At 45.4% G+C, this 24,570-nt stretch overlaps 1 protein-coding gene across 1 annotated transcript in view; it reads left to right on the top strand.

Annotated features, from left to right (window-relative positions):
- FLT4 (fms related receptor tyrosine kinase 4) overlaps nucleotides 1-24,570 on the top strand; it is a 185,164-nt gene that overhangs the window by 82,381 nt on the left and 78,213 nt on the right. Inside the window, exons 9-20 of the mRNA XM_044659813.1 lie at nucleotides 321-381; nucleotides 2,070-2,208; nucleotides 6,889-6,997; nucleotides 8,742-9,101; nucleotides 10,187-10,333; nucleotides 12,184-12,315; nucleotides 14,236-14,342; nucleotides 14,845-14,980; nucleotides 15,768-15,872; nucleotides 17,708-17,821; nucleotides 21,670-21,758; nucleotides 23,166-23,319. Coding sequence (XP_044515748.1) covers nucleotides 321-381; nucleotides 2,070-2,208; nucleotides 6,889-6,997; nucleotides 8,742-9,101; nucleotides 10,187-10,333; nucleotides 12,184-12,315; nucleotides 14,236-14,342; nucleotides 14,845-14,980; nucleotides 15,768-15,872; nucleotides 17,708-17,821; nucleotides 21,670-21,758; nucleotides 23,166-23,319 — 1,653 coding nt within the window. The remainder of the gene's footprint in view (nucleotides 1-320; nucleotides 382-2,069; nucleotides 2,209-6,888; nucleotides 6,998-8,741; nucleotides 9,102-10,186; nucleotides 10,334-12,183; nucleotides 12,316-14,235; nucleotides 14,343-14,844; nucleotides 14,981-15,767; nucleotides 15,873-17,707; nucleotides 17,822-21,669; nucleotides 21,759-23,165; nucleotides 23,320-24,570) is intronic.

The following is a 24,570-nucleotide window of genomic DNA, read 5'->3' as shown; positions in this document are numbered from 1 at the left end:
ACAGAGAAAGAGAGAGAGAGAGGGAGAGAGAGAGAGAGAGAGAGAGAGAGAGAGAGAGAGAGAGAGAGAGAGAGAGAGAGAAAGGAGACAGTGGGGAAAGTGTTAAAGTAGTCCAAGTGATAATCTTGGTCCTCCGTGGTTATTCAGGGCAGCTGAAGAGGGAAGGCTAAGTGCATCTAGCAGTCTGGGGAGTAGGAAACTGAAGGGGTAATGAGTAGCAGTGTTATGTCCAAAGCCAATGAGTTCTGACTTTGGGATGCTCCTGACTGATTTCCCTTCTGTTGTTTATGCTGATTTTCAGACTGTCTCTCCCCAGCCAGGACCCCTCTCCCCCTCCCTGTTGTGCCTGATCGCCCTCGTGGTTATCATGGGCAAACCTCTGTAACCCCATTCCATGGTCTGAGCACACCCAAGCTTCTCTGCAAAGGGACAGACCCTACCACTTGCCAAGAAACCCCAGATTGAGCCACGAGATAAAAGATTTAGCACTAGAAAGCATTTTTGAAATCTAGTCTCAACCATTTGATTTTACAGGTAAAGAAATTGAAGCCCAAAGAGATTAGTTAATTTGTGTGAGGTTGTTAATATAATAAACAAAAAGGCTGGATTGGAATCCAGCTGCTGTTATGCCAAGTGCCCTATATCATACTTCCTTCTACCATCTGCCCCAAATGCTTAGGAAAGGAAGGGAGGGATAAGCAGAAGCCAAGGACCAAACTGCCTAGGATTAAGTTCCTAGTGAGGCCTCAGTGGCCCAGCCCTGGGACACCTTTCCTCCGCTGTTCTCAGCACCTTCCCAAGAGCCCAAGCTCCCACCCACAAGAGCTCCAGAAAGAGCCCTCCTCTCACAAGCTCCAGTCTATATGCCTGGCAGTTCATCACAACTAAACAACTGTTAGTTCTGCAGCTCTGGTCTCCGTGACTCCCTCACTTCCACTCAATTCAATTATCCTCATTAAAAATATCTGCTACCCAGAGCTGGACCAGGCTGAGCTGAGAGGAGCAGAGCCATCCCCAGGCTTGGAGGAGCTCACAATCTTGGAGAGAGAGGGGCAGAAATGGAGGGGAAAGTACAGGGACAGAGAAAAGGGCCTGCCAGCAAGGGGCTCACAGAGTAGAGAAGGCAAAGAATGAGCCAAGTCCAGCCCTCAAGAGACTTATAGTCTGAGGGAAACAGAAGGAATAGGACCTGACTGAGCCTTGAAGGACTAATGGGATTTGGATAGGTGAAGATCTGACATTTCAGTCCAGGGAGCCTCATGAGCAAAGCTATAGAGGGGGCGATGAGCCTGTTGTGTATGGGGAAAGGGGAAGGAAGATCACTGAGCCTTGTGTGGAGGGGAGACATCGAGCCTAGTATAGAAGATGATTAGAGACAAGCCTAGCTAAGAACAGAGGGTACTGGCTAAGTTTACTGGGGTCAAACTGTAGATAGTTTTATATACCAAGATTTGGGATTTATTTCTTTAAATAATGGGAATTATTTTCATTTTAATTAATTAGGGGGGCAGCTGGGTGGCTCAGCAGATTGAGAACCAGGTCTAGAGACGGGAGGTCCTAGGGACAAATCTGGCCTAGACACTTCCTAGCTGTGTGACCCTGGACAAGTCACTTAACTCCCATTGCCTAGCCCTTATAATTCTTCTGCCTTGGAAACAATACACAGTATTGATTCTAAGATGGAAGGTGAGGGTTTTAAAAAAATAATTTTAATTAATCGATTAAATAATGGGAAATATTATGGGGTCCAGATCAGGGAAGTAGACTCTTCTTATCGAAGTCATTACCTATTGGCTCTTGCAAAGTGGGTTTAAGCAACACGGTAATGGGAGAATGAATCTGAATGTACATAGGCCTGATTACTCATATGTGGAAATCCTTACCTTGAGAATAAAGGGAAATCAGACTGCTCTCCCTCTCATTGCCCCTCTTCCCACACACTCAAGGCCACCAGAAACTAGCCTTCAAGGAGGACAAAGGGAAGCCACCTGATCCTCCCCTCCTTTCCTCAGAGGGGTGGGATAACCCCAAACTCTGATTTCTCCCCGTTCTTTCTTGTGGAAGCACAGGAGGCAGCCAGCAGGAGGGCGGCACCAGCGGGACCGAATGCCCCAGTGTGTGGACTGGAGGGAAGTCTCAGCCCAGGATGCTGTGAACCCCATTGAGAGCTTGGATACATGGACTGAATCTGTGGAAGGCAAAAACAAGGTGAGGGCCAAGTCAAGGATTGGGATCAATCAATTATCAAGCATTTATTAAGTACCCGATGTAGTCCAGGAATCATGGTAGGAGCTGAAGATAAAATGCCAAAAGAAAGGGCAAGGGAACAGGTACATGGCTCAGTGGATAGAGAGCCAAGACTGAAGATGGAAGGCTCTGGGTTCAAATTTGAACTCAAACACTTCCTAGCTGTGTGACCCTGGGCAAGTCACTTAATGCCCATTGCCTAGCCTTGCCCTTTTGTCTTAGAATTGATACTAGGATAGAAGGTAAGGATCTAAAAAATCACACACTTTGGGGGGGCCTCACATTCCCATAGGCAGAGTGCCAATAATAAAATAATAACTCACTTTCACATAATATTTTATGTTTTTCTGAGCACTTTCCTTACAATAGTCCTTTGTGCTGGTTTAGCTATTATAGAGCTAGAAGTGATCTTAGGGGTCAATTATTTTAATCCTCTCATTTTACAGAGAAGGAAACTGAGGTCTGGAGGGATTAAGCAACTTGCCCCAGGTCATGAAGCTAGTAAAAGGCAGAATTCCAAGTCTAATGCTCTATCCACTATACCAAGCCGCCTTTCTAGTTCCTCTGCTTTCTCATCCAACCTTAATTCCCAATCATATACACCTCCATCTCAGGGAAAACATTGGCTCTTCCTGGGAAGAAAGTCAAAGAAAGCATTGTCTTCTTCCCTCTCATCTCCCCTGCTTCTCTGTGCATGTACATGTTGCCAGGGGACTGCAGGGAAGGGCAGCCCGCTTCCCACGTCAGGGATGGAGCTCTGAGGAAGATAACAATGCCAGAGGAGGATAGCGATGCCAGGGGTGTGCAGGGGAGGGCAGGGAAGTGATGCCCCAACGCCCTGCCTAGTGGTCGGAATCAGCCTCACTCATTTCAAGTTAGATATCTCATGATTTCAAATTAGAAGAGATCTCGAGGCTCATCTAGTCAAACTCCCTCATAATGCAGATGGGGAAACTTCTCCAAAGTCATACACTTAGTGAGGAGCAGAGCCGGGATTCAAACCCAGGCCCTTTGACTCTGGGTCTGGGGCTTTTGCCACTTTATCACAAAGAAGCTTCTGCTCTACATCAGGTCCATCTTCCTAGGACAAGGGGGGATAGTAAACATTGACAGCTTCTGCTCATAAATTATCCAAGTCCTTGAGGGAGGCCCCGGGGTTGCCCTTCAGATGCGGAAGGGGGAGATGTGCCTGGGTTTAGCTGGAGAGGATGACTTCCCCCTCCCATTCCTCTTGTCTGCCTGCTCTGTCTACTTGGTGCCCCCAAATGGGACTTGTGCCCAGAGCCCTGGGGGGGAGGAGGGAATGGAGGCCCAGAGCAACAAAGGACTCCCATTTCCTCAAGTCACTTCCTGTTTTCCTACACACCTCCAAAGATGCTTCCTGTTCAAAGGCCCAGCGGGAAGCAGCCTCAGGGCCGGGAGGGGGCTGGGAAGGGACCAGGAGGGAAAGGGAAGGGATGGAACCTGCAGGGAGAGAGCGCCCACTCCTCTGGCCATGGGTCAGGCTGAGAAGTGCAGCAGCAGCAGCCTTAGCTCGGCCGGGAAGCCTTGGGTGGCATCTCTCCCTCCTTCCATTCTTGCTTTTTGGTTGCCTGTATTTTCCCATTTTCACTTCGCCTGACCCTCCCATCCCATCTCCCATCAAGAATAAAGCATGCCAGGGATATCTAACCCTGCATGAGAGCTAGGCAAGAATTAGTCAGTTAAGCACTTGCTATATGCCGGGCACTCTGCCAAATGTTGGAATTATGATGAAAGGTGAAACAAAACAAAAAAATCCCTGCCCTCAAGGAGCAGGCATTCTAAAAGGGGACAGACACCTGGTCAGGGACTTAATGTGGTGCCTGAGAAAACCAGAAGTCTTAAGTTCTAATATCCCTTCTGATACTTGCTACCTCTTTGACTGGAGGTGATTCACTGCACTTCTCTGGCCCTCAGTCTTCTCATCTGTAAAATGGGGGCAGGATGTCCCTCAGTTTCCCCATCTGCAACATGGTGGTAGGATTTGGGAAGTGGGGTAGGGCCTAGGTCATCGCTGAGATTCCCTCTAGCTCTCCATCTGTAATCCTGTGATTCAGTCAGAGGCAGAACTTTCAGATGCTACAATATTCCTGGAAGTATTCATGAATAGTCTGGTTGGGGCAGCTAGGTGGCTCAGTGGGTAAAGAGCCAGGCCTGGAGACGGGAGGTCCTCAATTAAAATCTGGCCACTTTGGGGGGCAGCTGGGTGGCTCAGTGGTTTGAGAGCCAGGCCCAGAGATGAGAGGTCCTAGATTCAAATCTGGCCTCAGATACTTCCCAGCTGTGTGACCCTGGGCAAGTCACTTGACCCCCATTGCCTAGCCCTTCTTGCACTTCTGCCTTGGAACCAATACATAGTAAAAACAAACAACAAAAAAAACATAATATTGATTCCAAGTTGGAAGGTAAGGGTTAAAAAAAAAAATCTGGCTACTTCCTAGCTGGATGACCCATGGGCAAGTCACTTAACTTCAATTGCCTAGACCAGTGATGGGCAGACTATGACCTGTGGGCCAGATGCAGCCCCCTGAAATATTCTATCCAGCTGCCTGACATTATTCCTAATCTGACAAATACAATGAATAGGATACAATACAATGAAACTTTGAAAGAGTTGTCTTAGAAACAGACTGACAGATGAGAAAGATTTCCTTTCCTTTGGCCCCTCTTTAAAAAGTTTGCCCATCACTGGCCTAGACCTTACCACTCTTCTACTTTAGAATAGTTACTTATTATCGATTTAAAAAATAGTCTAATAATTCAAAAGACCATTCCCAAACATCTGCACGAACTGATGCGGAATGAAGTGAGCAGAACCAGGAGAACATTGTACACAGTAACAGCAATATTGTCTGATGATCAGCTATGAATGTCTTAAGCTATTCTCAGCAATGCAATGATCTAGGACAATCCTGAAAGACTCGTGATGGGGAACACTCCCCACCGCCAGAGAAAGAACTGTTGGAGTTGTCTTTCACATCAGTGTATTTAGGGTTTTATTTTTAGATTTGGGTTTTGTATGAATGTGCTCTTACAACAATAACCAATATGGAAATGTGTTTTGCATGATAATAAAAATAATTTTTTGTTAAAAAGACCATTCCCATAAGCACCAAAGTAGGAAGCGAGGACCTCAGTACAAGCGCTTAAGGGTTTTCCCCATTTTGGAAATCATAAGCCCTGGATTCTAGTCTCATCACTGTACCTGATTCACTCTGAGATCTATGACCTTGACTATCAACCTGACAATTAAACAGCAAGAATATATTTTTATATAGCTACTATGTATTCCTGATTTCTTCATCTAATTATTAGTTTTCAACTAACATTTGTTTTCTCCCTTTTCCCACCCTCTCCCCACACCTCTGAGGGAAAGAAATCAAGAAAAACAAAACCCTTATAACAAATATGCATAGTCAAACCATGCTAGTTCCTGTATTAGCCATGTCCAAAAATGTATGTCCTGCTCTGCGTTGTGAATCTATCACTTTTGGGAAGGCTGTAGGTAACAGTTCATCAAGGGTCCTCTGGAATTGTGGTCAGTCAGTGTGTTGATCAGAGTTCTTAAGCCTTCCAAAGTCATTTGTCTTTACAATGTTGTTTTAATTACGTTAATTGTTCTCCTGTTTCTGATCATTTCACTCTTCAGTTTATGCAAATCTTCCTAGGCTTCTCTGATTTTTAATAGCATTCCATTTCTATTAATATCATAATAGCTAGCATTATATAGTACTTTAAGGTTTACGAAGCACTTTACATATCTTCTGATTTGATTGGTACAACCACCCTGCAAGGGAGACATTGTTATTATTCCTACTTTATGGTTAAAGACACTAAGGCAGTGGTTCCCAAACTTTTTGGCCTACTGCCCCCTTTCCAGAAAAAAAATATTACTTAGAGCCCTGGAAATTAATTTTTTTAAATTTTAATAGCAATTAATAGGAAAGATATATGTGTTAATGTTTCTACCTTTTTTGTAAGATGCACCTGTGGCCATCACCACTCCCTGGATCGCTGCAGCACCCACCAGGAGGCGGTGGCGCCCACTTTGGGAATCACTGCACTAAGGCACATAAAGGTTAAAGTGCCTTGTCCAGGGACATACAGCTAAGAAATACCTGAGGCAGGATTTGAACTCAGATCTCCTTGACTCCAAAGACAATACTATCCACTTTGCCCATGTAGCTGCCTCTGATTTCTTTAAAGAAGTAAAACAGAGGGCAGCTACGTGGCCCAATGGATAGAGCACCAGACCTGGAGATAATCTAGCATAAGTTACTTCCTAGCTGTGTGACCCTAGGCAAGTCACTTAACTCCATTTGCCTAGCCCTTACCAGTCTTCTGTCTTGGAACCAAAAACAGTATCAAGGCTAAGGAAGAAAGTAATGGTTTAAAAAAAAAAAGGGGGGAAGTAAAACAGATGGGTGTCCTCCCATGAGGAGAGACACCAGAGAACAGGACTCCCGGGAAATGTTTCCTACTTCTACTCTTTGCCACCCAAGAGCTTCAGTTACTTCATGCTCTATCTCTCCATCACTCAAGGAGGCACAAGCCATGATTGGGGGGAGGGGGCATGGGTTGGACCAAGAACTCTCAACAGTCTGTTCCCTCCCACTCTAGACTGTGAGCAAGCTGGTGATTCAGGAGGCCAACGTCTCAGTCATGTACAAGTGTGTCACCTTCAACAAAGTGGGACAGGATGAAAGGCTCATCTACTTCTACGTGACTAGTGAGTTGGGGAGGGATCTGGTCCAGAGATGGGAGGCCTGGAAAGGCATGGAAAGGGATGGAAGTGGCGGTTTGGGAATGGCTAATAGGTCAGTCTGACTGAAGGGTAAAGTTTATGATGGGAAGTTAAATGAAATGGCCAGAGAGGCAAAAGGGAACCAGGTTAGAGATGACTTTCAAAACCAGGCTGAGGATTTTCTGTTTTACCAGGGAAGCTATCAGGTCTATTTGATTTTGAGTAGGCAAGTAACATGGTCAGATCTCTGTTTTAGAAATGTCTGTTTGGGGGGCAGCTGGGTGGCTCAGTGGATTGAGAGCCAGACCTAGAGGTCCTGGATTCAAATCTGGCCCCAGACACTTCCCAGCTGTGTGACCCTGGGCAAGTCACTTAACCCCCATTGCCTAGTCCTTACCACTCTTCTGCCTTGGAGCCAATACACAGTATTGACTCCAAGACGGAAGGTAAGGGTTTAAAAAATCAAAAAAAGAAAAAAAGAAAAGGAAAGGAAAGGAAAGAAAAGAAAAGAAAAGAAAAGAAAAGAAAAGAAAAGAAAAGAAAAGAAAGAAATGTCCATTTGCAGCCCCATAGTGGCTGATTTAGAGAGGGGGGACACTAAAAGGAAGGAGACCAATTGGAAATTAGTGCAATAGTCCAAACAAGAGGTGACAAGGGTCTGAGCTAGGATAGAGGCTGTGTGACCGTAGAGAAAAAAATGGATTCATGAGATGGTGTGGAGATAGAATCAACACGTTGGAAGCTAATTGGATGGGGTGGAGAAGGGTGAGGGATGAGGGAGACGGAAGAGTCAAGGATGACTCTTTAAGAGTGAAAACCTGGTGAAAGGTTGGTAAAGTCCTAAACCAAAGTAGGGAAGTTTGGAAGAGGGATGGATTTGAGGGAATAGATAATCTCTTATTTTTAGACATGTTCAGTTGAGTTGCCTACAGGCTTTCCAGGAGCAATGCCAGAAGGCAGATGATGATGTTGAATTAGAGCAAGAGTTTATGACTAAGAGTTGAAAGATCTAGACTCCGGCCTCTCATCAGTTACTACCCATCTATGCAACTTTGAGCAAGTTAGTTCTCTGGGCCTCAGTTCCTCCCTTTCAAAGTGGAAGGGGGTAAGGGAAATAGACGAAATCAGAGGTGTCAAACTGAGACCCAAAAGTCCCAATTAAGGTCTAAACCAGATTAAAATGTAAATGGGAAATGTTTGACAAAACAAATATAAATATAATTCAACCTAGATGATATTAATTTGTGGGTTTCTAAATCAATATGCTCCCCACAGGGATCCCGTTATATTATTCCAAGACCCAAGACCCTCTCTAGTTCTATGAGAATGCTTAAATCAGGGAGACCTGAGGACTAGCGATGAAGATGGAAAGTGATCCTTGAGGTTGTGAGGGCGAATGAGATTGCCATGGCAAAGAACAGAGAAAAGGCGAGAGAAATAGAAAAAGGGCTATGGCTAGGATCTTGGGAGATCCTGTATTTAGCTTGGGGGTGAGTAAAACCATCATAAGAGAGAGAGTGATCAGAGATCCACGTCATCAAAGCCAAGGAAGAAGAAGACTTTATGAAGAAGAAAATGGTCAATAACAGTGAAATGGTGCAGAGAGGTGAAGGAAATGAAGGACTGAGGAAAGGCCCTTGGCTTCTGTGACGTAGGCTGGGAGGCTTCGGGGCAGTGGTGGGGAGGACAGCCTACCTGGCCCCTAGAGCCCACAGGTTCTTCCCTACAGCTATCCCGGATGGCTTCACCATTGAGTCCGAGCCGTCCGAGGAGCCCGTGGAAGGCCAGGACCTGACCCTCAGCTGTAAGGCAGACAACTACACTTACGAGAATCTTCAGTGGTACCGCCTGAACCTGTCCACACTGCATGATGCTCAGGGGAACCCGCTTCTGCTTGACTGCAAAAACGTGCACCTGTACGCCACCCGGCTGGAGGGCCAACTGAGCTCCACGCCAGGCTCCCGCCATGCCACCCTGCGCCTGGCCCTGCCCCGCATCGCCCCTGATGAGGAGGGCGATTATGTGTGTGAAGTGCAAGACCGGCGCAGCCACGAGAAGCACTGCCACAAGAAATACATCTCCGTGCAGGGTGAGGGGCCCCAGAGATGCTGGAGGCGGTTGGGGGAGAGGAAGAGAAAGAAGGATTCAGGACCATGAAGGGTGGCAGAATAGATGGGATGTGGCTGCGGACTTAGCCCGTGGGAAGGGGGTGGGTTAGGAGGAGAGGTCCGTTTCACTGCCCCCCACTTCCTCCAACACACAGATACTGCCACAAATTCAAAAGGCAGTTAATTAAATTCAAATCAGAAATGATTTAATAATAGCTAATGTTTATATAGTGCTTTCAAATGTCTTTATATATGTTAAATCATTTTATCTTCTCAACAATCCTGGGAGAGAGGTACCTCTTTACTGGTGAGGAAAATGAGGCAGATGGAGGTTAGATGACTCACTCAGGGTCATATAGCTAATATCTATGGTTGTTTCCAACTGAAATCTTCCTGGTGTCGGGTCCAATGATCTGTCCACTATGCCACCTAGCTACTTTATTAAGCACTTCCTATGTACCAGGTAGGGGCAGCTGGGTGGTACAGTGGATAGAGTGCTGGGCCTGGAATCAGGAAGACTCTTCTTCCTGAAGTCAAATCTGGGCTCGGACACTAGCTGTGTGACCTTGGGCAAGTCGCTTAACCCTGTTTGCCTCAGTTCCTCTTCTGTAAAATGGGGACACGCCAAAGAAGGAAATGGCAAGCCACTCCAGTGTCTTTGCCAAGAAAACAGAAGGACAATAGCCAAGGGGTCATATAGAGTGATGCGGCTGAGCAATTGAAAAATAACATGTACCTGGCTCTGTGCTAGGTGCTGGAGATACAAAAACAGAAATAAAGCAGTCCCTGCCCTTGGAGACCTTATATTGTGCTGGAAAGAAGAGATACACCAACACACACAGAGACATACACACACACTCTGCCCTCGTTGTCTTTTCTCCCTGCCCACCCCTTCACCCCCAATCAAACCACTTGACCAGGAAAGAAAGGCAGGACTGTCTTACGGGGCTGCTTTTGCCCAGCTCAGCATCTCTCCCTCCTGGCCTGATCTGGGAGCTCTACCTCCTCAGCTCTCAGCTGTTGGGGTGGCCCCTGGAGCTGAGCCCACGCATTGCCCTCCCCCCAGCTCTGGAGGTACCCCAGCTCACACAGAACCTGACTGACCTCTCAGTGAACATCAGTGATTCCATCGAGATGCGATGTCGGGTGGCCGGGGCCCACGTGCCAGATATCGTCTGGTACAAAGATGAGAGGCCGCTGGAGGAGGAGTCAGGTACGGAGGGGCCCTGGGAGTGGGGAGGCCCAAAGGCAAGCCTCTGCGAAGGGAATATGATCCACAGCCTTGGCTATCCCAGTCTAGGGTCTCACCCCCTTGTTTCCTGATTGTTTCTGGCTCTGGAAGGGTCCCTTCCAGTCTCATGGTCTCTCCTCTTTAAGGCCTCCAAGCCCCCTTCCCATTAAGTCCAGTTGTAAACAACAGACATTCCCTTTTCTTCTTGGTTCAGTTCAGATGGGTTTGGACTCTTTCAAAGGGAGCTTTACTAAGAATCCAAGGAAAAGAAAGCAAAGTGTTGCCACTACGATCAGGAAAAAAAGACCCTCTAAAAGGCCTCTGGCCCTCACACTTGAGCCAAATGAATGGCTTCTTTTGGCTGGACAACATTGGGTTCTATGTGTTGTATGGGCCAGAGACAGAGGACAGTCTCCTGGATGAGGGACGTTCTGGGGAGAGAGGGAGGAAAGGAAGAAGTAATAGTATTCTTTCAGTTCTAGCCAATTCAAGTCTGCTCTGAACTTTGCAGGGTTCTAGGGTAGATACAGAAAAGCAAAGAGAGATTATTTTATCCAGTACTATCAGGGACATCCTGTTTCTTATGAACAAATATTAGTGTGTGTTATCTTTCAGCACTTAAACTTTAATTTTAACTACTGTGGATGGAATCTGTCTAAAATAGAGTACATGGGAGCAGCTAGGCAGCAGAGTAAATTAAGAGCCAGGCCTAGAGATAAATGGTCCTGGGTTCAAATCTGGACTCAGACACTTCTTACCTATGTGACCCTGGGCAAGTCACTTAACCCCTTTTGCCTAGCCCTTACCACTCTTCTACCTTGGAACCAATATACAAGATGGAAGATAAGGGCCTTTAAAAAAATGAAAATAAAATAAAATGGATCACATGTGTATCCATCTTCCTAACCAGAGAATAGTAAACATAATTTAGCCTCTTTTTTGAACCTGATCATCACGAGCCTTAGGGACTATCTTTGGCTATGAATTTCTCCAGGCTGCAGCCCACTGGTCTTGAGAAAATCTTGTGGCTGTTTTATAGAGGTTTGTTGTTTTTTTTTTAATAGTTTTCTCTCCTTTCCTTCACTATAGCTATCATTTCTCATTGTTGTCACTGTTTCTGCCGCTAACTGTGCTCTGCCATCCTTATTCCCATATAATTTTACTTGTCTTAATGTTGTGGACTTCCTAGCTGTGTGACCCTGGGGAAGTCACTTGACCCCCCTTGCTTAGCCCTTACCATTCTTCTGCTTTGGAACCAATACACAGTATTGATTCAAAGATAGAAGGTAAGAGTTTAAAAAAAAATTGAGAAACCAGCTAATGAATTGATAGAGTTGTGTGTTAACCAAAAGTAACGAGGCTCTGAAGGAAGATCATTTCTATAAGGAAAGTGTTTGACTTTATGAGAACTACTTTGGCTTCTCAGATGCCTTGTTTGTTTCCTTCCTGGTGTCAAGGTTGACTGATAAGATACTCCAATATAAGCCATGGCCCCTGCCTTTGGAACTCACAATTTCTATGAGAAGACAGGATGTACACCTCTGAAACCCTCAACCAGTTCAGTTCAGTTCAGTTCAACAAATATCTATTGAGCCCTGCTGTGTGCAGAACCCTGTGATTCAGAGGATGCGAGGCAAACCTTTGGTGATCCAGGCCATAGGCCAGCTATCAGGGCGGAAGGTGGCTCTAAAGATTGGAAGTAGCCGTTATCAGGTCTCAGAGCAAAGCCTGTAAGAGGAGAGCTAAAGAACTGGTCAGGGGTTGGAGGAAGAGGGAGAAGCTGTCCTGCCCTCTCCTTCCCATCCCCAAGTTCCTTCCTTCCTCTCTCCCAGGGATTGACTTGGCTGACTCCAACCAAAGACTGAGTATCCAGAGGGTGCGGGAAGAAGATGCAGGCCGATACCTGTGCAGTGTCTGCAATGCCAAGGGCTGTGTCAATTCCTCTGCCAGCGTGTCTGTGGAAGGTAGTACAGCCACAGCTGGGGGGTGGGCAGCTGTTTAGGACACAACATATAGGTGGCACAATGAGTGACGCTTTAAAAAAATACTGATGCGGGGCAGCTAGGTAGCACAGTGGATAGAGAATCAGGTCTGGAGACAAGAGAGATCCTGGGTTCAAATCTGGCCTCAGATGTTTCCTAGATGTGTGACCCTGGGCAAGTCACTTAACTCCCATTGCCTAGCCCTTACCACTCATTTGCTTTAGAATCAATACAGTTCTAAGACAGAAGGTAAGGGCTTTTGGGGGGGGGGGAATACTAATGCATGGTATTTCTAATGTTAGAAGTGCTCCCTCCATAGCCCACAAGTCTTTATATTGTGATATCCCACATGTTACGTTGATGGCTCAAATTCTTCCCATTCAAAATGTCCAATCAAAAAATGTCCATTCCATGGACAGTAACACTCGGAGGAACGATTTTCAAATTGGGCGTCAGGGGTGGTAGAATAGAATGTATTTGAGATTTGCCTTAACCACCCAAATGTCTCCTGGCTCTAGTCGGGAGTCTTGGTAGACCTAGCTCAGACCCTGAGACTTCTGCCTAGTGTCAGGCTTTCCAGGTATATAGGATTTTCCTGTCTTATGTCTCATCCTCATTATCAGGCAAGCTGGCTCAATGGGTAATGTGCTAGATTTGGAATTAGGAAGATGTGAGTTCAAATCGTGGCTTAGATTTTATTATTTGTGTAACCCCCAGAGACAAATTGCTTACCTTTTCTCAGGCTCAGTAGCTTTGTCTGTAAGCTAGGGGAAATTATAGCACCTGCCTCTCCTAGGGTTGTGGTGTTGCGTAATTTCTAACCACAGGAACGCAAATAAGGGAAACTAAGTCTCCAAACCATAAAGAAATGGGTTTATTGGGAGATGGCCAGTCTCACAATAAAGCCGGACTTCTGGTCAAGACCAAGAGACCCCCAGCCTTGTGAGAGGACTTCTTTTATACCCCAAGAATATCACAACTTGTGAAATAATCTAAGACAGTGATAAAAATAGAGATGTGGATTGGTTGAAGTAATTGGGAAATACTTCTCATTGGTAGAAGTCGTCACTTAATAGACAGGGGGAACAGGGGAGCCCGAACCCTACTTTCTAAGCCTGATAAAGTCAGGGATGATGTATACTAAGATGACTAGGGCAAGGAGGAGGTGCCAGGCCCCCCCCAAGAGGGGCAAAAGCCTGATGATGTATAAGGGGTGTATACGAAGGTGAAAGGGTGTCACCAGGCTTCTAATTGAGGCAAAAGCCTCTATGCTGACAAAGACCCAGGCACAAGTTCAAGACCATGATTGCTGAGGGTGTGAGATATAGCAAGTTATAGGCTAAGGCTAAAACTGAGGCCCATGCTAACAATGATTAACTATGCTAAAGCAGTTCTTTACTTTGGTTCAAAACCTTAAAGACGTATACTAAAATAATCACAAAAGGCCTACTTAAAATCATCATTTATTCATTAAACATTATTTATGCACTTATGGACTTAAACATGATTTAACTATCTTAGAATTACAATTATGATGAACTCAATAAAATTGCTAACATTAAAACCTAATCCTCCTATAAGGGGTGTAGAGGTTTTCCACTCACAGAAAGAAGGATGAAAATAAATGACACGTAACACATTTTGTAAACATTAGATATATAAATGTTCGTCGTTATTATTATTGAGCTTGGAGAGAGACTGGTGAGAGCACGTTGGGGCATTTCAGAGCTGTTCTGAAACGTGTTGGTTACTGAACTACAGGAAGCACAGGAAAATGAGGGCACTGAGCTGAGAGAAGAGGCACATCACCCCTACCCAGAGGGCCCCTTCACGGGCATTCCCCAGCATCCTGCCTGTGAGGGTGGGCTAGCCCTGACTTTGACTTCCTTCTGCACTCCCAAGGGTCCGAGGACAAAGGCAGCATGGAGGTAGTCATCCTCATTGGCACTGGGGTTATCGCCGTGTTCTTCTGGATCCTTCTCATCCTCATCTTCTGCAACATGAAGCGGGTAAGTTTCAGGCAAACCAGGCCCCCTGCCACTGCCCGGACACTCTGGCCACTACCCGGACACTCCGGCCTCTGCCCCACATCTTGAGTTCAAAGTTCATTACTCTATATACCAAACCCTGATCCCAGTGTCCCTTTCTGGGCTAATCTCTGCCTCCTTCATGTGATCTATACTTTATCCAAACTGGACTCAGAAGCCATCTAGTCCAACCCCTTCATTTTACAGCCAAGGAAAATGAGATTTAAAAAAATTAAGTGACTTGACCAAGGTCATACAGTTAATATACATCAGAGGTAAGATCTGAACCCAGATCCTCTAATTCCAAAACCAATGATCTTTCTACTGTACCAGTCACCTAATATACAAAATATAATAATCTGTTCCGTGCTATTTTGCCTGAGGTTATTTTTCATGAACCCAGTTGAAAATGTTAAATGAGGTTAATCTTGAGGAGAAGAGAACTTATAACTCCTTCCCTGTCCCCTTTTCCTACTTCCTGTAGCCTGCCCATGCGGACATCAAGACGGGATATTTGTCCATCATCATGGACCCAGGCGAGGTGGCCCTGGAAGACCAGTGTGAATACTTGCCCTATGATTCCAGCAAATGGGAATTTCCCCGAGAAAGGCTCCATTTAGGTAAGACAAAGGGACTGTGTGACGACTGTGCGGACCTCGCTAGTCCCTGTGAAGTCCGGTCTCTGAAATGGGTGGGAAAGTCACTAGGAAATAGGTGGCTTGTGAAATAGTGCTGGCTTGGAGTCTTTGGGGGCAGGGGCAGGGGAAGAGGAAAAGTCAGTGCAGTGGTTAGTGAAGGGCTCGTGGGCAGCGGATGGGGAAAGTGTTTAGAACCTTCATCCTCCACACCTGCCTGGGGACATGTGAAATTCCTTCCATTCCTAAAGCTCATCCCGGAAATGCAGACTTATCTGTCCACTCATCCTGACCCGCCCATCCGGGCGTGTGACCCCCAATTCCCCCAGGCTCGGAGCTCCCCTTTCCCATGCCCCCCAGGAGTCCAGGACACTGGGTCTGTAAGAGCCCAGGGAGCAATTTCCTGCCTCCATTCCTGCCTTTGGTGAGGGAAGGGCTGTGAGCACCTGGAGGGAAAGGATGCTGGCTCCTTCCTCTTCCCTTCTCTTCGCTGCTGCTTTCATCCTTCTCTTTCACCCCCCAGCCCCTTCCTGTTTGGCTACAGTTCCTCTGAGTGTTTGGCTCAGCCTTCCTCTGCACACTGCGGCAGGCGCAGCATGGCTGACTCAGCGCCACTCGGTCCCGGACTCCCAGACCTATTATCGGCCATCCTGCCCGATTCTGTTCCCCTGCTGCCATCCCCATATGTTCCACAGCCTAAGCCCATTTATTACATGTGCTCTATCTCGCACACAACCCCCGGGACCTTTCTCTCTTCCCTTCCCCTCAACAGGGAGAGTCCTAGGACACGGAGCCTTTGGGAAGGTGGTTGAAGCCTCTGCCTTTGGCATCAACAAGGGCAACAGCTGTGATACGGTGGCAGTCAAAATGCTGAAAGGTAGGCTGCCCACTGTTGGGTCACATAAAGAATGGGAGGATAGACTGTCTCTCTGCTGTCATTTACTCTCTGGAGGTTGGCATGCAGTGGCTATTGCTACACTTGAAAGCAGGAAGAAGATCTGTATTCGAATGCTGCTTCAGATAATTGGCCTGGATAAGTGATGATCCTCCAAACTCAGTTTCCTCATCTGGGAATGGGAACAATAATAGCACCTTCTTCATGGGGCCATTTTGATGATTAAATAAGATAATATTTTGCCTAAATCTTAAAGTGAAAAAAAATTTTTTTAAGTTTTAAAAACTTTAGGGGATGGGGGCAGGTAGGTGGCCCAGTAGATAGAGAGCCAGATCTGGAGACAGGGAGTTCTGGGTTCAAATCTGGCCTTGGATATTTCCTAGCTCTGTGTTCCTGGGTAAGTCACTTAACCCCAATAGCCTATCCATTACCACTTTTCTGCCTTGGAACCAAAAGACAAAAGATGAGGGTTTAAAAAAAAAACAACAAAACTTTGGGGCAGTTAGATGACTCAATGAATAGAAAGTCAGACCTAGAGATGGGAGGTACTGGGTTCAAATTTAGCCTAAGATACATCTTAGCTCTGTGTTCCTGGGTAAGTCACTTAACCCCAGTAGACTAGCCCTTACCACTCTTCTGCCTTGGAACCAACACCTAGGATCAATTCCAAGACAGAAGAAAAGGTTTTGTTTTGTTTTATTTCAAAACTTTAAAACACTATATAAATGTGAGATCCCAACTAAGATGGGGAAGGAAAGAGCCCTTTCCCACTGTGAGGTTTTGCGAAGGGAGAGACTGTGAGAAACAAGGCTTTTCTTATGCTTCACCAAAAACCTGCCCAAGCAGCCCAGAGGCAAAGCTCAGGCTTGCGAGGTTGAGACCTAGAAGGCGCCTCGGCAAACGTCTCGTCTCAGCCTTCACTTTACTGATGAGAGACGTGAGGCCCAAGAGCCTGAACTGATTTGCCCAAGATCACACAGGTACGAAGGGTCAAAGGCAGGATTTAAACCTACATCCTCTGGCTCCAGAGTCAATATTCTTTCCACTAAACCAATAGGGTTCTCAGGTGGTGACTCCATGAGGGACTAAAGCAGAGCCCTGGACACAAAGGAACCCAAGTGTGTGTGCATGGTCCTCCTCTCATGTGGGAGAGAGGGAGGGAGGGAATCAGGGCAGACATTCCAGGAAGCATCTTACATATAAGATGAGGACAGAAGGACAAAAAAGTGGTCAATCGCTTCTGCTCCCCAGGCCCAGCACACCTCCCCTTTTTAAAAAGTCTTTCCTTCTGGCTTAGAATTAATTCTAAGACAATAGAACAGTAAGAGGTAGGTCATTAGGATTAAGTGACTTACTCAGGGTCACACAGCTAAGAAGTGTCTGAGGTCAGATTTGAACCTAGGACCTCCTGATTCTATGTCTGGTACTCAATCCATTGTGCTACCTAGCTACCTCTCAGCACATTCGTTTCTGGACCTGGTTCACAAGCTGCTGGGAATTTTGAAAGAACATTCTAGGAGCCCCTATAAGAGGCTCCCTTAGGATAGCTCTGCTGCCCCTGCCTGACCAAAGAAACCTTCCTCCAACCCTCAAACGAAGAGATGAATGGGTCAGGAGCTGTGATTCCCATGGAACCGAAGCTAGAACCACCAATGGCAGGGCTTAGGCCACTAAGAAAGCCTTCCAAAACTACACACACACATGCCTCCATTCAGGGGATCCTGGAGCTCACCTGTGGCCACTCCTGGACAGATAAGTGGAAAAGAGGGAGCTCAGGGTCAGGGAAGCCTTCTTCTCCATGCTGTGTCTCTTTCCAGAGGGAGCCACTGCCAGTGAACACAAAGCCCTGATGTCAGAACTGAAGATCCTCATACACATTGGAAACCACCTCAATGTGGTCAACCTCCTGGGAGCCTGCACCAAGCCCAATGGTGAGTGCCAGGAGGGGGAGCCACTTGGGATGGGGAGGGGGAGGGGACCAAGTCAGATAGGGAGGGGGTTGCACTGACGGGGGATGTCAGATCTGGAGGGGATGACATGGGTGGGGGGAGAATGCCTGGCATGGAAAGGGAGGAATGGGAGGGGAGAGGGTGGTATCAGACATGGAGGGGATGGAATAGAGAGGTTTGATGTGGAAAGAACAGCATGGGCAGGGGATGCTATACCTGAAGATGGAGACATTGGGGGAGGCAAGGGTATCCAACATGGAAGGGTAGTCTTTGGGGGGAGGTGCCAGACATAGAAAGGGCAACATGGGGGAGAGGAAGAATGCCATATATGGAAGAGGCAGCATTGAAGGGAGAGTACCCGACATGGAAGGGGAGTTTTTGTGGGGGGAGGAACAGACATAGAAGAAGCAACATGGGGGGATGTCATACATGGAAGGGAAAGCATTGAGGAGAGAGTACCAGGCATGATGGGGGGAAAACCAGACATGGAAGAGGAAGGGACTGGATTCCCATCCTGGTGAAATAGCACCCCACTGTGGTACCTATTTTACCTGAAGGTAAAACATTCTCTAGACAAAATTTCAATTGATTTCCATTTCTTTAATGAATGAATCATGTTACAGACCTTGCCTAGAAATCCCCACTCTCTAAGCTGTAGTCCTGGAATGAGGTTGCCCAAGTGGGAAAGATTCCTTTGTTTCTCTTCTCTGGCTTACTTTGTCACACTGTGCTTTTTTCACTGCCACCTGGGAGATGGGAAATTAGTGTGACCAATCAGAGGAACTTCAAGACAAAGTGGCCTTCAGTGACTCATTAAGCAATCCACCAGCAAATATTTATTAAGCATCTATCACACTCCAGGCACTGAAAGACAAAAATGAAAAGTCCCTGTCCTCAGATAATGTATACAAAACACTTTGCAAACTGCAAAGTGATCTATAAATCTTAGTTTTTATCCTTATTCTATTAGGAAAGATGAATACTTATAAAATATATGTATATGAAATAAATAATGGAGACAATAAGCATAAACAGCTTTTTTCTAGTTTGACCATGAAATGGAAAAGAGGCATAGGGCAACAAGAGGAGGGAATAGTTGGTTCAAGTGAGAATTTTTTATGAAGGTGAGGGACCTACCCATGTTTGTAGGCAGCAGGGAAGGAACCAGGAGAATGGAAAAAGGAATGGAAAAAAAAAGAATCTAGAATAAGCTTTTAGTTTTGATAGCCTAGAGAAACAATCATTAAGCAAAATAAGGGAATGATTCAAGATCAAATAAAAATATACGAACATTTCATATCTTTAAAACTCTTCTATCTTCTCCCATAGCCAAACCTCCTCATTCTTAGGCTGAGGAGAACAACTTTTCTTTATTATCCCAGTATCTCATAAATAATTTCATGTTCCACCTCGCAGGGAATATAATCCTACTGTAAGAGGGTATGTAGTATCTCCTATGCCATCCGCATTGCCCCAGATGATCTCAAGCCTTATTTCTTCAGTAAAATGTCATATAGCTGCAGCCCAAGCAATGGAAACTTTCAGCCAATCCAGGGTAGTGAATAGGATGCCAGACTTGGAGTCAGCAAGATCTGAGTTTGAATTCTGCTTCAGAATAGCTGTATGACCTTATGCAAGTCACTTTAACCTCTTAGCCTCAGTTTTCTCATCTGTGAAATGGAAGTAATCATAGCACCTGTCTTCTAAGGTAGTTATGAGAATCAAATGAGATAACAAGTGTTAGTTTTGCAAACCTTAAAGCATTCTCTAAATATTAGCTACTATTATTACCTCCCTTTAGCTTTTAATAAATTTGAATGGCACATGCTATTTTTCAGCCTCAGCAGTCACAGATGATCTGGACTAATAGTGTGGTTTAAAGGATAAAAATGCTGAACCAAGAGTCATAAAAATCTGGCTGGACTGAAATTCTACCTCAGATATTTCCTAGCTGTGAGACTCTGAGCAAAATACAATCTGAATTCCCTTATCTTTAAAATGGGGCTAATAATAGCATTAACCAAATGGGATCATTGTGAGGACCTAATGAGATACAGTAAAGAACTTATAAACTTTAAAGTGCTATATAAATGTGAACTATTGTTAGTATAGCCAGACACTGGACTTAATTTCCTAATCCTTAAGTAATAAAGATCAGATGATGCATAGATTTACCATGTAGATGGAGCAATGGATAGAGCACTGGACCTAAAGACAGGAAAACTGGGGTTCAAATCCAGCCTCAGAACTCCCTGTAAAACTGTAGGTAATTCACTTAACTTCTCTCTGCCTCAATTTCCTTACCCATAAGATGAGGATAATAATAGCAACCACCACTCAGAGATGTTAGTGAAGCTGAAGTGAAATTATTTGTAAAATCCTTTGCAAACCTTAAAGCACTATAGAAATACTGATCATTTTTACTATCTAATACACACAGCTGGCCCATATGTAGCATGGGTAGATAATTACTGATCTAGTATCTGGCCTCCCCTGTCCAGAAGGGAGACTGTGATTTTTGATGCTGGGAGGAGCAAGAGGAGAACCACGGCTGGGAACTCACTCTTTCAATGGCCTGTCTCCAAGCGAGGTATTAGACTAGACTTAGAGTTATATGTTGTTGTTCAGTCATTTCAGACTCTTCATGATCCCATTTGGAGTTTTCTTGGCAAAGATATTGGAGTAGTTTGCCATTTTCTTCTCCAATGGATTCTGCAGATGAGGAAACTGAGGTAAACAGGTTTAAGTGACTTGCCCAGATCATACAACTAGTAAGTGTCTGAGGCCAGATTTGAACTCAGGAAGATGAGTTTTCCTGACTCCAGGCCCAGCACTCTAACCACTGTACCACAGTTGCCCTTAGAGTTATCTTCTACCACACCCCCAATATTGGTACAGTTCTTTGGGAGTTCAAGATGACTGCACTTTCTCTGGTTATTCAGGATGGGAAGTAGACCTGTTCTAGACCATGAAAGGGATAGTTTCCCCTTGCCAGTCTAGCTTCCCTCTGCAAACACTTGGGACAAAAGTAATAATCACAAATAGTTAGTATACACCTTTGTCAAAATAAGTATTAAACAGGAATAGCTAGGGGGCACAGCTAGGTGGCTTAGTGGATAGAGAACCAGGCCTGGAGATGAGAGATCCTGAATTCAAGTCTGGACTCAAACACTTCCTAGCTGTGTGACCCTGGACAAATCACTTAACCCCCATTGCCTAGCCCTTACTGCTCTTCTGTGTTAGAACCAATACATGGTATTAATATTAAGAGAGAAGGTAAGTTGGGTTTTGTTTTGTTTTTTAAGAATAATTAGCTCTTCGATTGAGGAACAAGATAAAAATTTCAGCTCAACCAAGATAACAACAACCTTTCCAGAGAAATGCACTCTTTGTAGTCTCTAGGTGTAACATCTGGAAAGCAAGAGATATTTGGGTTGGGGGGCCAGCTTTCTTCTGTGTCTGTAGCTCTGGGAACTCCAATGAGCCATTTAAGAGTTCTCTCTACCAGTCATTTCCAATTCCATTCTCCACATCCCTCACTTTCCCTCCAAAGTCTCTCTCTACACACACACACACACACACACACACACACACACACACACACAGAATAATCTCAGCCAATCAGGAGCCCTAACCCTCTCCAATAACTCCCAGAGTCACAGAGCTATCCTTCAGGAAATCTCCCCAGACTTAGGAAGGGAATGGGATTATGTTATTACTACAGCACAGTAACTGACTTTTCTGTGCATTCATGGCCCTGGCCATTTACATACTTTTCTTCTTCTCTGGGCCTCTCACAATGATATTTCTTCCTTACCTCTTTCTCTCAGGGCCTCTGATGGTGATTGTGGAATTCTGCAAATATGGGAATCTTTCCAACTACCTGCGAACCAAGAGGGAAGACTTCAGCCCATACAGAGTAGGTGGTCCCACCCCTCAGGAAATGTCTGAGGGAAATTTCTCTGGCTCTAGTTGCCCCTTGTTGTCTTGTTCTTGTAGAACCTACCTTGAGACCATTGAATCATGGTAATGGTTGACTGTTAGGGGGCACAGTGGATAGAGTACCAAACCTGGAATCAGGAAGACCTAAGTCCAAATCTGACCTCAGACTCTTCTATATGATCCTGGGAAAGTCACCTAACCCTATTTGCCTCAGTTTCCTCATCTTTAAAATGAGCTGGAGAAGGAAATGGCTAACTACTCCTCAAATAGGGTCAGGAAGAGTCAGACAAGACTGAAAAATGACTGAATAACAACAAGCTGAAAAAAAGGAATAGATGAGACGAAATGTTTAAATAATCCCCAGAGGCCTCTTTGTCCTTGGGCCAGGCACTCTCTTTGCTGTCGGGTAAACCTGAATATGTGTGGGCCATAAAGGAATCCCAAAGAAGAGTGACCAAGACAGTGAGGGAGCTCAAACTATATGGAGATCAAATGAAGGAATAGGAGATTCAGGAGAAATATGATCGCTCTCTTCAAGCATCTGAAGCACTATCATGAGAAAAATAAAATGGATTTGTTCTGCTCAGCTTCAGAGGGGAAAACTGGGAGCTGTTGAGGGTGGATAGGAAGTCTCAGAAAGACAGATTTCAAAAGGAAGAAAAACTGTTCCCAATAGAGCTTTCCAAAAGGGGCATGAACTGGCCCAGAGGTTATTAGCTCCCTAGACCTGATGGTCTTTGAACAGTGACCAGATGGCCACTTAGTAAGGACTCCTGTTCATATTTGGGTTGCACTTGGTGACCCTTCAGAGCCCTTCTAACTCTAAAAGTCTGGGATTTAGCAGCTATAGCCCTAGGACCAGCTATAGAGAGCAGTGTCTATTTTCTCTTGGAGGTCACCATGACTTAATACATATGGGCTGCTGGAGCAGTGGGGCTGCTGGAGAAGGGTCCACCCTCACCATGGGGCTGGGTCTCCCTAGGCTACACAGGCCTTGCCTGTAACACATACACAGAGTCCTAAAGAGTATAAGCCTGTGGGAAGGGAGAGACAGAGAAAGGTGGGATTGGAAGTGGCCCCAGGGAGCACAGTTGGTCCAACTTCAGGTTTGTGTGTTCAGCTCCCTTCATTCGTACACATGTGGTTTGTGTGTAGAGACTTGTTTCCCATTTCCTTGCCATGGGTCAGTTACTTCCTTCCTTTGCCCAGGGATTGAGAGGAGGAGCATGGAGAGGGTAAAGGAAGAGAGAGCTGAGAATGAAGATTCTCCCTCAAGAAGACAAGTCGCATGGGGCCCCGAGTATCTCTTACCCCAGGCGGAACTGGGTTGCTGAAGGTTTCTGAGCTCTATCTGGCTCACCCCCGCCTATGTTTGTTTCTCCAGGAAAAGTCTCCCAGGCTTCGAAATCAAGTCCGTTCCATGGTGGAGGCTGTGAAGGCAGACAGAAGGAGTCGGACTGGCACTAATGACAATGCAATTTTCACCCGTTTTCTGCTGGGGAAAGGCCTTGCTTCCCGGGCCCAGCCTATCCAAGATGGTAAGGGAACTGGTTTCTCTGAAGTCTGCCATTTTATCTCCTCATCTCATCAGCATGATGATGGCTGTTCTGTCCCTGGATCCTGAAGAGAGGCAGGCAGTTACAAGAACAAAGAGAGGTGCAGTCCAAAAATTAGGCAAAGCTTTAGAAAGAAGGAAACCAACTGATTCCTTGTCCCATGGCATCTGGGGCCTGAAAGAGAATCAGAGCCAGAGAACCCAGATTTGAACACCAACTCTGCCATTTATTTCCTGTGTTTCTTAACTTCTCTGGGCTATATTTTCTTCATCTATAAAATGAGTAGCTTAGACTAGGTAACTTCCAAAGTCCTTCCTAGCTCAAAATCCCAGAATACCCAAAGACTACAAAATTATTCAACCTAATAAAAAGATAATCAGGGATAGGTTGCCATTGATAGTTGACCAAAAAGGAATCACCTTGTTTAAACCAGGTATCCCAAGTGCCACTGGACAGTAAGAAAAATATCCTAGCTTCAGAGGTTATGAACTCCTTAGAAACACTGCTAAAATTGTATCCATGCCTCTTTGGGGATTAAAAGCTAAGGTGGTTTAATAAATTGTCTCTGGAGGCAAAGGAATGGACTTAATGTCTCTGGAAGTAATGAAACCTTGATTTACCTGTAGTGAATCATAGCCCTGTAGATGGAAGAGACTCCAAAGACCATCTGGACCAAGAGACTCATTTTAGAGCTGAAGAGCTGAGGCCCAGAGAAGTGATTTTTTCAAGGTCAAAGAATAGAATGATTGCTACTCAAACCTGGGTCCTCAGATTCAAAATCCAGTATACTTTCCACCAGCACATAGTACTTGCAGTCCCCTCTCCTCACCCCACCTCCCACCCCACCATAGAAAAGCAGCAATACTCACAACAGGCATTGCTGATCATCGGAGACAATCCCAATAGAAATTCAAAATTTGAAGTCTCCTAACTGCTCTAACAATTCCCAGAGATATTTAATAAATCAGTCAGTCAAACAAGTATTTATTAAGGTCAGGTATTGTGCTGGGTGCTGGGGTTACAAAGGCAAAATTGAAACAGTCTCTGACTATAGTGTATGGGAAATATCCAGAAGAGAGAAGGGGAGTGAGACAGATGGAGAGGCAGAGAGAAAGAAAGAAAGAAAGAAAGAAAGAAAGAAAGAAAGAAAGAAAGAAAGAAAGAAAGAAAGAAAGAAAGAAAGAAAGAAAGAAAGAAAGAAAGAAAGAAAGAAAGAAAGAAAGAAAGAAAGAA

The sequence above is a fragment of the Gracilinanus agilis genome, chromosome 2, assembly GCF_016433145.1.
Source record: "Gracilinanus agilis isolate LMUSP501 chromosome 2, AgileGrace, whole genome shotgun sequence".
Taxonomy (NCBI): Eukaryota; Metazoa; Chordata; class Mammalia; order Didelphimorphia; family Didelphidae; genus Gracilinanus; species Gracilinanus agilis.
Note: the sequence above shows the minus strand (reverse complement) of the source record. Positions and strands in the feature narration are given on the sequence as shown.